Raw genomic sequence first — 14,568 nt, 5'->3', positions numbered from 1 at the left:
AGTAAGTGGCCAGTTCCGTAAATTTATATAGTGCGCCCATATATATGTATATGTATATATATATATATATATATATATATATATACAGGATGTCCCACGGCTTGCCACACGAAGGAAAAGTACCTTAAACACCGCAGGTCGAAAATTTTACTGAAAAACTTCATTTTGATTTTAAAAACAATTCCGACTGCATTTACAGATTTTTAAATTATCGCCTGTCCGGGAATCGAACCTGTAGTTTTACTATACTGATCGAAAGCTTCAATCATAAAGATTGGTTTCTTCTAAATAAAACAGCATCTTAAATGAAGGGAAGACCATGAAATTTAACAGTTACTTCTTTATTCATTACTTCACGTCAACTTTTGAGAATTCATTTATACTTATAACGTTACCAACCAGGTCAAGCTCATTACGCAACAGGTCGCGTGTTCTCGAAGGCGGCCGGCACGCGCCGTGGCGTGCGATTGCTTCTGTGCCCTTTATAAATTTCATAAATAGCACTATACAAAATGTTAATTATCGTGAAATGCAAATAATATACATTTTTTTATTTCCTGACCGTAAATGTATTGTGTTCCACTGTAAATAATTATTATTTACGCTCATTACTCATTGTCATACGTATCATAACCATATTAGTATAATAAATATTACAGAAAACAGGGACTATGCAACAGCTAGATGAGTGTGAGTTTAAAAGATAGGAGTTGAGGGTTTTTTTTAATAGAGACGAGTCTTATTGCCCATACAACATGGAGAACTTACGTACAAAGGGCGGCTTATCACTAAAAGAGATCTCATCCAGCCAACCCAAGCGGTAGTAGACAGGATATTTATTGCAATGGAAAGTGCAAAACAATGCAACATAACAGCGAAAGTAACCTATCCTATCTCTTACAAATACGCAAAAAAATACCTTTTAAAATCAGGTTAGTGGGTCGAGCATTTTAGCGATGCTTGGTTGTTTGGAGGTAGGATCGGAGGAAGTAACTGAAAACGATGGTAGTCAGTAAGAGTAAGGTTCTTAATTATTTTATATTGGAGAAAGAGAGAGAAAGCTCATCTACATCTACACTACAACGAAGACGAATGAAGATGAATCTAACAGCAAAGTTGAAGTTGTTTCAATCCATGTTGGTTACCAGAGCGTCACAATTGTAATAAATTTAACATTTTTTTAAATTATTGTTCTTTTTTTAAGCTTATGGTTTCGTTGCCAAAGCTAAAAAATTTATTAATCAATTGTCAAATAATATGTTACCAGTTTCAAAAAGTAATATTAATTCTTTTGAGCTGATTAAATTAATTTATTATCGCAATTATTAAATATCCTAATTTATGTCACGAAGTAATTCATTTTGCTTATAGTACGGGAATGATTTATATTTATCAGCGGCATTTTCCTGTCCACTTTATGGTCGATCATTATTGCGCTCAAATGACGAAAAATTGCAAAAGTTTCTATTACTATTCGAAGAAATAAAAAAGAAAAAATACTTAAAAGAATAACTTAAAAGAAATACAAAATTGGTACTTGTGCCAATTTTGTATTTTTCAGCCTACAATCAAAAGAAATTGCACGCTTTCTCACTTTATTACATTATAGTAAGTACTTTATACCAATGCGAAGCGGTCATTACTCGCCTCAGCCCTACAAAATTGTTTTGTTTTTCTTTTCAAAGGTGTAAATATTTGGATTAATTTCCTGTGTTCCATGTCCTTGTGCATCCCTTACCTTGCGAAACTTTAGTCTAATGACGGTTTTGTAAATATAATACATATTTGATGATCTAGCTTAAGACTAAATTGTTTCAAGAGGTTGTATAGGTAAACTCTAGTATACTAGGAGCACGACCTTAGACGGTTTATTGAATATTTGCTTTTATCATTTTCTCAAGATTAACTTCAAGAACACATTAAGATAGTTTATAGTGTACGTTTTTATTTATAGGGTAGCGTATAGATATGAACTCAGTTTACGGGCACATTATTTTAAATTAATGCTGGCTTAAGAACATTTGGCATATTTGTATTTTAACTATTCATAGCCTAAAGAGATAAAATGGAGAAGTTTATTAAATAGATCACGTATAATTAGGCTACCGGTTACTTTGCAGGTGCGTTCTGACGAAAATATGTTTAGACGAAAACGTCCGAAATCCTCGTCAGAACAAGGCGGTTACACTGCTAGCGTTTTCTGACGGATAAAATGTAAACATAATTGTAATTGCTTATACAATTAATGTGAACCCCATTCCAAATAAATACACCATTGTACTTACTGCTAATGTTGAGTTCTGTAGCCACTTTCACCCACTTTTGCCGAGAAATATCTCTATTATGATCATTTTTGTCTATCACATCTAATTTCTCGTACATAAGACTTATCTATTTGTCGTTATCCATGGTGAAAGAACCATTTGGTTACACTCGAAATTCAAAGCACGAAACCACCCAAAACAGACGCAGCTCGCACGATAAAATCAAACTTGTTTGAACGCTCGAACGCGAATTGGTTCTGATTATCGCTGGAGTAAGGTAGACGATTAGCGCCTGCATCGCTACTGCATCTGCGTCTGCATGCTTCTAAAAGTCGAGTGTGTAATCACTCTTAAGAGCAAAAGGAATAACTTCAGAGCATCAATAGCATAATTAGTATGGGGACAAAATGATTAGAATGCGAATAGAATAGATACTCTAAAGTGATCACGGAGTAGAGTATAGATAAGGCTTAGTTTTGTTAAAGTTGTCTTATGGTATTCTATTTATCTCTGCAAGATTGCTCCTCTTCAAACATTTTTCTCAGTGGCTTACGAAAGTTTGTGACTAGTATTGATGTAATTTTAACTGTTTTACAGAATTCACGACTATTTTATGAATATGTGTACTTCTTATCTCTTCTGTTCATTGTTGTTGACAACCGTGCTGGTACATGATCTGGCCACGATGTGTTCTTAAACAAATACTTTTCCATAAACAAATTACTCTTCTGATTAAGTGAAAATAGGAGAATATATTGACAATTCCATAGAATATCTATCAAAGGATTTTGGTAAGACTTAAGTCTTGCAATAATAAGTCTACATTACACTACCTATACGTAAAATGTTGATACATATTTGCTATTGTGTTTTATCGAAACGTTATCTTAGTATCTTGTTTTTGAGGTCGTTTTCAGATAACCTCAAAAAATGCTTTCCCTTTCAATAAATATTAAGCATTATTTATTTAATATGACTGCTTGTTTACTTAGTCTGTATTACACATAAAAAGACTACATTACTACGCCACAGTAATAAAAGAACATTAAAAAAGTGGGTAATATTTCATTCATAGGAATCGGTTCCAAGTCTCCCTAATTTTAAGAAAAGAAGAAAAAAATTTAACCCTCGTGGAAATTGCAATATTTCCCATCGAGGATAAACTCTAATAACTTTCACATCGAATATTTTTCTTACCTTTCTAATTTAGTATTAACAAATATCTTGGGAATATGCAATGTGTTTAAATTTTTCATATCATTACTGTTATTTCAACTAAATACCTCCTAATAACAAAATTTCATACCGCATCACCTTTACCCTTCGCACACGTGAGAAAGGGCTCGTGTCGGACTGGAGTGTTCACTATGAAGTAACCTGTGCATCTCCGTTTTAGAAAAAATCGACTTAAATACCAATTTCAGAGCTAGTGACTAAATCATTCTCATTCATGTAAAGCAATCTACATAAATAAGTATTATATAATAGCCTTATAAACTTTATTGTGCATCAAATAGACAAAGGGAACTTTAAAATCCACACACTTTTATAACGGTCCAGAAGGTCGTAGAATACTACAACCTTGACAATTAAAAATGTATCCAAATATCATTCGTGTCGCTCTCATTCTTGTCTGTCTACTTTTAAGTCAAATAGTTACTTTAAGCCAAACATTTACTTTATATATAACAATTAAATGGTGACATTGATGGTGATGACGGCGGCGATGATAATGATGGTGGTGGTGATGATGATGACAATGAATGTGATGATGGTGACTATGTTGATGATGATGATGATGATAACAGTGATCATGATCAATATTTTCTTTAGTGAACGATACAATGAGTGTTGTAATCATAATTTTTCTTTACTGTGCCGCCTTTCTCATTTATGTTTATGATAAAATCATTCGTATTACTGCAATCTCTTTCGTGTGACCTAAAATATCGTTTTTTGTTGTATTTCACTTAAATATTTCTGAACTTATTGGACTTATTTGTACGTTTAACACCTTAAAACCAAAAGAATAAAAAGGGTTTCACATAAATCACTCAAAAAGTGCCATTGAAATTCGGGAAGTGAAATTCACACTTTGGACTAAAATTACTCTTAAAAAATATTCTTTTCATAATTGTGTTATAAGAGGGACTTAAGAAAGACTATCAATTGTATTAGTTTCTATTCTTAAAAAAAACCTACAAAAATCTATGAATCTAGGTACACCTTCACAAAACCACGAATCAAAATTATAGACAACCATAAGATCGTACCGAGTGTGCTGCTTGGGTTGTGAACTGCGTGTAGTGGATAGGTAAATACTAATTAGATACATCATGAATAGTGATTACAATAAGTATGTAGGGTCTAACGAACGCACGGAACACTACGTTTTAAAGTAACGTAACATAACGTGATTGCCTTTAATTTTGTCGTAAATAAATACGTACAATGCACATTTATCAACTACCAATTGTATGTAATAACCATCGTGTACATAAGAATCTAAGTTGGCTATAAATTGATATTATTAGGTAACAAATGTTTTGTTTTAAATTCAACCTCGTTACAATTAAGAGTTCAGGTTAGCGTAAATTGACAGCATTTCGTTGTCGGGGAATGTTCCTGATTCCCCGTTGACATGTCTTCACAGTTGACATGTTTATAAATGACGTTTGAAAGCAGTTCTTGTAAATAACGTAAGTGTAACACAAATTTATCGAATACACTAATTAATAATAATAATTTTTATTTGACATTTTGCACTGAGGATATCTAAGTCAAATATATATTTGGGTTTTTTAACACGTCTACTTATCTACCACGCACACAATCTTTCAGTAACAGCCAGTACAATTATATTTATCTATCTATCGCGGCAACTGTACTGCGGGGACAGGTAGCAGTGTTTGTTAATATAGATCCTCATATCGTCGGCTGATTGGTATATCCTTTTTTTTTAAAAACCAATGCTATAATTTTAAGGCACTTTGTGAGATATACTAATATAACAGTGAACAGGAAATGAGACGCTGCTGAATGAGTCCTTTGAAACACGATTCCAGCATTTGCGAATTCAGTCGAAGTCATAGGTCTTCGGTAGAGGTGTACTCAATGCTTGTCTCATAACCGTGAAAGAATCTTGATACGCGTTACTTAAAATAATCCAAAATATTTTTTATTCTACTGGCGAAGAAATCTCTTGAAGTCATTAGGTTTTGTGCGTTCACGTGAGCAGTCTACCCATGTAATTATCGTGGTACGCGTTATTACGGTACCGTGTCAATCATGTATAGTTTATTTATGGGCTAAGTAAATTCAACTGAATAAAATTTCAGAGCAAATTCCGGGCGTGTCTCAGCTTCTATTTTAAAATATGAAAATTACTAACCTACGCTGAGGAAATTATTGGTACCTGAATTGTCGGTGGTGCAGCGCCGAAGTCCACGATGGTGTTGGGCGTGTTGGCGGCCGAGACTGCTTTCCTCTTTTTCGTTTGTTTGGTTTCCACCAAATCGGTATTGGTGATTACCGATTCTTGGTATGTAGCCGACTTCGAGGTTGGCACTTGTACTACCGAAGTTGTAACCGCAGTACTATTGACAAAACCAGACAAAAATATATGTTATTTATAGCATTCATAAAACAATAATAGAAAGAAGTATATAGTATGTTATGGATACATTTGGCGTTTTGTGTTAACTTGAGCTTTTACTAATACACAATAGCATTGGAGAATGTAGTTTGAAATAATATATAAACAGTATATTGAAGTAATTAAGTGTATCTTATGGTCATTTATGGATAAGTCCTAATTTAATTTGTAAAATAGTATTATTAAACAAAGTTGCTAATCATTAATACAAAATCACTATCAATAATTATTACGGTGACAAAAAGATTAGCTGATTCGTGTGCAAAACGTCGATATTTACTCGACCAAAATGAAACATCTCATGTTTAAATATCCGCTATTTTATATTCTTTACCCTTGATAATGAAATTACGGTTAACCTGGCAGTGGTGTTGGTAGCAGTGGAAGTGGTGGGCGCAGCAGTCGACGCGACCGAGCTGATGACGCTGCCGGTCTCGCCCGCCGACTTGCCTGGCGATGAGGCGGCAGGTGGCACTTTAGCGCTTCCACCCGGTGTTGAACCACCTGCTGGATATTTCAATAGGATGAGCAACATCATTATTCCACCAGCATATTGAAGGAAATTCGAAAACGCTAACAATACTTAATACAAACTGTCTCCGTGGCCGAACGGTTACCATGTGGGACTACACGCAGTGGTCCTGGGTTCGATTCCCAGGTAGGGCGAAATATGTGTATGACCTACATTTATTTCTCTCGTGAGTTTGAGTTTAATTTGTGGTTGTCTATTTGTGTATCCATGGCACGTGCGACACAGGGTTTCACTAGTGCGGGGCAAAGAGTGTGTTGTGTTATTATATTATTATTATATAACAATGATTTTATATGGAATCAATAATCTTAATATAGTATATAAGATCATTGACTTAATGGTATTGGTTTCGTTTCGGACGGATGCAACTACTAAATGCTTTAAATTCGGTATCGGAGCAAAAATCGTGATTTAACACAAGTATTTCAGAAGACCCTACTACCAAACGTCAAATGACTAATTTCGTGTGGTATATAATAAACGTCTTGTGTATGATTATGATTTAAGGACTGTTCCGATATACGCGATACTCGCTACCGTTGTGGGTAGCGTAATCCGAGTGAGTATGCGGTGTTTCTACTGTTCAAACCTACACGGATATCACCCTCGCTATGGGTATAGCGAATCTTTTTTGATTTTAACCTGTCTAAACAATCACTGCCATGCCGTCAGTGAATACGTAGCCATCACTAATTGATTTACGGGGTGTGCGGAGTACCGCCGACCTCGAATGTATGGCGGTCTGGGCGGAATTACATATAAATACCCTTATTTATTAGGTATTTTTCACTACCCACAGCGGTAGCGTATATCGCTTATATCCGAATAGTCCTTAATATAATTCCGAAGATTTAGTATTAAAAAAAATTATTGCATTTGAATTATTAAAATTAACACAATTATAATTTTTGTGTAATTATAAAGAAGAAATTACTACACCATGACATTTACGTCTTTCTATAACTTGGTTGCTGCACTTGGTCCTGACTACTAAGACAGGACCTAAGGTAGTATCCGCAGGGTTTGTGGATGTAGGAATAAGCTTGAGGCTGCCCATTCAGAGACGCACCAGTACCGCCTTACCTTCAAGTAGAGTATTGACAAACGAACTTTAAGTTAAGTGAATGATAATCTATAGTCGGGCAAATGTCGCAACGCGCGAGAGTTTAACGCAGCTCGCACATAAATAGTGAAGTTATAGTAAACAAAATGAGCACCTTTTCCAGGCTGCGTCTGAGTGGAGTCGGTCATATGTTGCGGCGACGGTGTCGGCGTGCTTGACTTGCTGCTGCCGGCGGCGCCCGCGTCACTAGCTGACGATCCACGCCGCGACGGAGATGGTTTCTTCTTATCTGATCAACCGTTCACACGTCTCAATATCTACTTCAGATATTTAAACCCACACTAACTACCACGAAATGTATCAACACCAATATTCCACATTTTAAACTTTACATGCATACAACACAAAAAGTAACATTTTGTTACTAATACCTTGTAGTGAAAAGCGCTGAACAATAATACCTTTGTATTGTGACTTTGAATATTTTAAATATGAATTAACATGGAAGAATATAACTATGCAAGACAGTAAGAAACATTGTTCTACATTTGTAAAGTATGAGAAGCTATTATTACTAACAACGCACACAGCTACATGCATGCCACGACATCCAACTACATAACGAAATTGTTGGAACACACGTTTTTCAGACGCTTTGTGTCTACGGCCGGTCGCTGTTGCAGGCGTCTCAGTCACCTCCTGATTCGTTTCTGATATTTGTTTAGAAAAACACCCAGTATTAGTCTACTTTGAGCAAATATTGAGCGTAGATAGTGCAAAATCTAATACATATTGTTAGGTAAAAGAAAATAACGAATATTATGAAAAACACTTTAGGAAAGGGTTTCAACTTAAAAGGTCTTCAAAAACAGATAAAGCATTGAATTAGACTTACCCATAGGCTGTGTTGTATTAGTAGGAGTCTTTGAAGAATTTGATGAGTTTTTGGCTCCAGTTGTACTACCACTATGAGAGGACTTGCGACCGGGCTGTGGGTAAGAAAAGCAGTCTTACATTTCTGTCTCATTATTAAACTGTCAAATCATGTGTCACGGCAAATTCGCGCTCCCGAAGTTCATTGCTTTTCTACTGTAAAAGTGAGAAATGAACTGTGAAAATATTTTTAAAGTGTTAAGAACATACCGTGAATGACGTGAGTGTCATATCGGCATGTCATGTCATAACAATCCTTAAAAATATCATAAACTGCAAAATAATTCTCAGTTGACATTGAACTATTCAAAATGTTACTATCTACCCCCAGATGTTTTGTTTTTATATCGGCCGCCAGATTTGTTAGCTGTCAATAGCAGTAACCACAGATAAACTGTTCCCATCGGAATAAAAAAAAATGCCATTTCAGGGAAAAAATGGAAGTGGAAGACCAAAGCCATTTTAAGTAAAGTGCTGCTGGTAAAACTATACTAACGTCAACAAGTTTTCAAAAAGTGCTCACTCAACAAGTGCTTCACCCAGGCCACTTCAATCGTACTCGCGCCTCCTCACTAAGTTAATTGCTCAACAACCAAGAAGCGATTGTCGACATTATCTCGCAACCAAAAGATACCATGTCACAGCCGATACTCCCTGATGGGCAACGTGTTCCGTCATCAAAAAACCGGAAACGTGTTGAAACTTTACCTCGAAGTACTGTAACAGCCACGACAACAGGTTCGAAGATTTACCATTAGACTCCAAGGACAATACACTTGCAGTTTCTTTTAATAAGTAAATTAACAAATCTAATTAAAACAGTGTCCAATAGTAAACAAAAACTTCTTACGTATTCTCGTTGATTCCGTAGAATAGTATAAAAAACCATCAGTCTAACAAGAGAAAAGTCTTATAGGACACACCTTTACAAGGAAAGATACTAAATGTTATAGATTTCTCATTAAAAATCTTCAACACACCTAGCGCTATTATCGAGGAAGTCGAAGCAACTGGTAACAAAGTGAAAGAGGAAATAATAAATGCACGCTACGGACCACAAAAAATACCAACCAGCCACATTCTTCGTAAATCTCGAACCAAGTGTAAATAATAAAATGTTCAAAAGTTGAAGCATATTTTCAACCAAAGCGTTAAAATCGAATACCCTCGTAAAACAAATATAATTGTTCAATGCTATCATAATCAACAATATGGACACTACAGAATAATTGTATGACACCTTTCAGGTGTTTTAAGTACAGCACAAGGCATAAAACTTCCAATTCACCCAAAAAAACAGAAACTCCCCAGCAAGGTGAGCGTTATCTCGACCGTCCTGCTAATTACAAAGGATGTAAAGTCTATCAGCAAATACAAGCAAGACGGGATAAGACTTCTTTTTAACTTAACATCTACATTACGAAAACCGTCCATTTTATACAATCCGACTACCGACCCTGTTACCACAACAGCCACCTCGAAGACTCCATTGTTTAACTTACCTACATCAAGCGCTATATTATATGCTAATATGGTTAAAAAGCCCATTGAAAACCAACAAATCAGTAATGCCGTTGAAATCATGCTTCTGAAGCAAAGTGAAAAATTGGATACACTAATTCTACAAATTATAGCCCTTGTTAGCCTTGTTACCAACCTGATCGTTAAAATGACACCATGACTTCTCTGCGCATATCAACGTGGAATATTAATGGACTTGCACCCAACACATCTGAACTAGAAACATACATTGTTCGCAACAGACTTGATGTTGTCTTCATCTCAGAGTCACACGTAATCTCTAAATATATTAATTATTGCACCTTCATTACTCCCCACCTTGATGGAAAAGCTCACTCTGGGACAGCTGTGGTGGACAGAAAATGTATTAAACACCACGTACTAGAACCTTATGTAACGGAACATTTGCAAGCTACTCCAATCAAATAATAGATAGAGTTGGAGCAATAACTTTGTCAGCGGTTTACTGCCCACCTAGGCACAAAATAAATGAAGTAATCTTCTCACACTACTGCTATGCTGATTGGAACGCCAAACATACCTACTGGGGCTCCCGACTTACTGTAACGAGGCCGGTAACTAAAGCGGAGCATTGCCATCAATAACCTCTATCCAATATCGTCTGGTGAAGCAACGTACTGGCCCACCGATGCCTAAAAAACACCTGATCTGTTAGACTTCTTCATCACTAAAAACATTTGTCATCTTTACACTACAAGCGAATCAAGCCTAGATAGCTCGTCCGATCACACACCTGTCATTCTCACTGAGCACAATGGCTGTATTGCGCGAAACTATAGGAAGAAAACTACATAATCACAAGAACGACTAGGATTCGTTTCGTGACTACCTGGAGAACCATGTCGACCTTAAGCTTCCTACATCTACTAATCAGTTCCAAATCGCTGTTTGGAAAAATACTCCAGTGATTAACCCAAGCTTGAAACCAACCTGCCTACCAATGCCAATTAAGAATAAAATTACGGAAAAAAGACGATTAAGAAGAGTATGGCACTAGCCTCGTCTATTTTCTTATAAAACTTTCTTAGATAGGGCCATTAAGGAGTTGAAAAAATTACTGCAAGACACTGCAAGCGAGTCTCTGAAAACCAATCTCGAACACCAGTCTGCGTCGGGTAAAGGTGAATATTTTCTATGGAAGGTTACACGAAACATTAAAGAAACCTAAGCAATAATTTCCATTTCTTCAAACAGGTTTAACATGAGCGCGTACCGATACAGAGAAGGCAGAGGCTTTTGCGGTACACCTAGAATCAGCCAAAATACTGCTCTGAAAATGATGATTTGGAATTTGACAACATTCTCGCTTATAACTTGCAACTCTGCCTCCCCTTAAAGCCAACATCAACAGAAGAATTTTTTGCGGAAATAACTAGAATGGCAAACGACACACCGCCTGGTTTCGACTATATTTCCCTGGAAGTACTCAAAGAAATCCCCAGAAAGTGCTTGGTGTTCTTAACTACCCTGTTTAACGCCACATAGAGAATTGGTTATTTTCCAACTGCCTAGAAGGTATCACAAGCAATAATGATACACAAGCACGGGAAACCAGCCCATGAATGCGCCTTTCATCGTTCTGCCAGCCTTACATCTGTTGTCAAAAAAGATATATTTCTATGAAATGAAAAAATGAAATAAAAAGTAACTTAATTGCACAATATCAATTTGGGTTCCGTGAACAACACTAAACTGTTCATCAAGTCCACGGAATTTACCACACAATTAGACAGTGTCGGAAGAGTAAAGAATACTGCTCAGCTGCTTTCATCGACATCCAACAGGCTGTTGATCGTGTTTGGCATTGGGGACTGTTGTATAAAATTAGAACTCTACTATCTCACTTGATTTGTCCTATAATCAAGTCCTTACCAACCTTGACAATAGAGTCTTCCAAGTAACACATGGCGAGGGAACATCCACACTTTACAACTGTCGTGCCACACGGTACACTGAAATCTACGAAAACCTGGAGATTCCAACGATTCTAGAAGTGATGGACCTGTACAGACGTAAACACAGGGATCGGATCAATACTCCTCCAAATACTCTCTCGCTAAAGCACTGGTTGATAGTGGTAATATTAGGAGACTGAAATGACAGCACATATTCAATGGCTAGGAGAGGCTGAAGAAGTGGCTTCCTTGCTCTCAAATGCAAAAAATCACTCAAACAATTGAATTATAGTCTGGTAACTGATTGTAGGTAAATAATAATAATAAAAAAGATACATACTCCTTTTGTTTTGTTATAGCTGGTGGGTGTTCCTCCACCACCTGCCATGGGGGAAGTTTCTCCTTCCTTCTCGCCGCTTGAATCACTGGAATGACTATCGTGAGATACAGGTTTATAAGGCGGAATCGTCTTCACGTTGCCTCCCTTTTTCTGCAAAAGTAATGTGATTAGACAAAATTATGTGAAATCAATAACATTAGCATAAATAATTTTCAAAAAACAAATTACATAATACATACCAATTTGCTGTAATGATGTTGGCAGTAGCCACAATATTTTACATTATCTAAATAGTTGCCAGCCTCTTCGCACAATAAACCCAAGCTCTGGGCACAAGTTACATGAAACTGTTGTTTACATCCTGAAAAAAGTAAAATTTTTTGAGCAATACTGTAAGATTTTTATGTTGACAAAGATATTAAATATCTTTCACCTGATTTATTGCATTGCATGCAAGCACCTATTACAGCTCTGAGTGACTTATGAGACTCTTGACAAATGTAGCATTGCTGGAACAATTGAAATCATTCATTTGGTTTAATTTAGACACTTGGTCAATTAATAACATGTTAGATTTTTTTACAGTTAATTGTATTTTAACAATGTTGTGTACTCACCTTGTTAAACCTTTCTGGCGGAATGAGCCTCAGAACAATTGGTTCCATAGACGTAACATTTCCAAATCTGACCTCAGGAATATAGAGTGCGCAAACAACGTGGGCCCAGCCACCAGTGTCAGTACGCTTTAGAGCACCAGACTTGGACGGACAGAGCTCACATCTCTGAAAGTTATCAATGCTGTTTTATAGATAATGAAAGTTTGTTAAACTTAACTGCATTTTTGGGATTCAAATATGTTCAGAAACACTGACCACTTTGCCCTTAGTCTCAGGACTCTCACATTTCCTACAATACCATGGCCCGGTTGGGACAGTCACAATTCCGTAGCAAGCTTGGTGCACTGCCACAGTACAACCATTCCCATCACAGTATACCAGGGGGTTATCAGGCCACCCTCGCTCATCTGAGCACACGCAGCATCCTCCTACCATCTCCTTCATTTTGATAGTCTCATTTTACATTAAACTCTGAAAGCAAAGACACACAAACACATTATGTATCGATTAATCAATTTTGAATAAAGCATTATGTTACAACATTTAGCTCCAAATAGCTATTTATGAGAATGAAATGAACTGAAAAAAGAAATGTTGTTGATCTAAGAAAATAAAGAATGAATAAGGATGATTTAACTAAAATGTTATATGGACAACTGTTTAATGAATGCTTACTTCAATTTGTAAATTGTGTTGATGTTACTAAATTTCAATAGCAATGTTTTAGCCGGAGTCACAATTGTTTTATGACTTTATAGATGCATTGTTCAATAGTACTACTTAAAATATGCTATAAAATATCCTAACAACATTAGTACCAACAATACTAGCTGCTAGATAATGCAAGAAAGCAGTTAGTTGTGTACACCAATTATAAATTAATACAAGATCTTCCTTTAGAAAACAATGATTTTTTTTTACAGTATCTAACATAACCTATGCAGTTACAAAGTGTTTATAAATTGCTAAATATTAAAGAACGTGGAGTTACTTGACAAAGAAGTCTTTTTAAATTGTTTTAGTATATTTAAGTCGACTATTCATGTCTTTATACAAATTTCAATATAAGACAACTAGACGCCGATTACTAAAGAGCGCCCTTTATCCCTCACGCGTGTTCTTCTCGTGCAGTCGAAGTACTACAAAGCTATATCCCTTATATGTATATATATATATATATATATATATATATATATATATACCATATGCAATCAATGTTTCGTGCCTCTTCCTTTGTGTAAACTACTTCAAACTAGAATGGCTTTCATAGTCTACTACAATTTGAAGTAAGATGCTGTGTGAACACCGATGAAGATGACTTACAGCTTTAACTAAACCTGTCTAATTTATGTATTTACCGAACATTATAACATCTTGTCTTTCTGGAGATTAACAACCGGGCAGTATTTTTATTTCATTTCATCTTTTTGAGTTTTGATTATCGATAAGCTCACCTCTGCTCCTTGCAACAATGATAAAACGAAACGATTGACTGTGCAATCAATACACATCAAATTCACAAGCTTCCAACACAAAAGAAACACAAAAGCACTGCAAAGACGCGGTTTTTTATTGATATTTGTTAAATGTTGTAATTTATTGCCCGTTTTCAAAAAAATTACTGGCATAGTCGGCTGCCATTACACCAAGCAAGCAAAAGAAAGCCATCAACAAACTCACTACAAACAAAACTACCACAGAGAAACTGCATTCTATGATGGCTCTAG

General features: G+C 35.9%; 1 protein-coding gene across 1 annotated transcript in view; it reads right to left on the bottom strand.

Annotated features, from left to right (window-relative positions):
- LOC113225672 (protein AF-10-like) overlaps positions 1-14,303 on the bottom strand; it is a 48,893-nt gene extending 34,590 nt beyond the window's left edge. Inside the window, exons 1-12 of the mRNA XM_026458054.1 lie at positions 14,200-14,303; positions 13,097-13,312; positions 12,842-13,006; positions 12,658-12,733; positions 12,464-12,585; positions 12,225-12,374; positions 8,410-8,503; positions 8,156-8,224; positions 7,669-7,803; positions 6,279-6,423; positions 5,680-5,860; positions 400-480 (exon numbers count right to left, since the gene is read on the bottom strand). Of these exons, the coding sequence (XP_026313839.1) occupies positions 400-480; positions 5,680-5,860; positions 6,279-6,423; positions 7,669-7,803; positions 8,156-8,224; positions 8,410-8,503; positions 12,225-12,374; positions 12,464-12,585; positions 12,658-12,733; positions 12,842-13,006; positions 13,097-13,285 (1,407 nt within the window). The 5' untranslated portion in view covers positions 13,286-13,312; positions 14,200-14,303. The remainder of the gene's footprint in view (positions 1-399; positions 481-5,679; positions 5,861-6,278; positions 6,424-7,668; positions 7,804-8,155; positions 8,225-8,409; positions 8,504-12,224; positions 12,375-12,463; positions 12,586-12,657; positions 12,734-12,841; positions 13,007-13,096; positions 13,313-14,199) is intronic.
- Positions 14,304-14,568: the final 265 nt, after the last annotated feature.

Source organism: Hyposmocoma kahamanoa, unplaced genomic scaffold (genome assembly GCF_003589595.1).
Source record: "Hyposmocoma kahamanoa isolate Upper Pololo Valley unplaced genomic scaffold, ASM358959v1 100021, whole genome shotgun sequence".
Taxonomy (NCBI): domain Eukaryota; kingdom Metazoa; phylum Arthropoda; class Insecta; order Lepidoptera; family Cosmopterigidae; genus Hyposmocoma; species Hyposmocoma kahamanoa.
The sequence above is the reverse complement of the archived record's forward strand: the minus strand, read 5'-3'. Positions and strand labels throughout refer to the sequence as shown.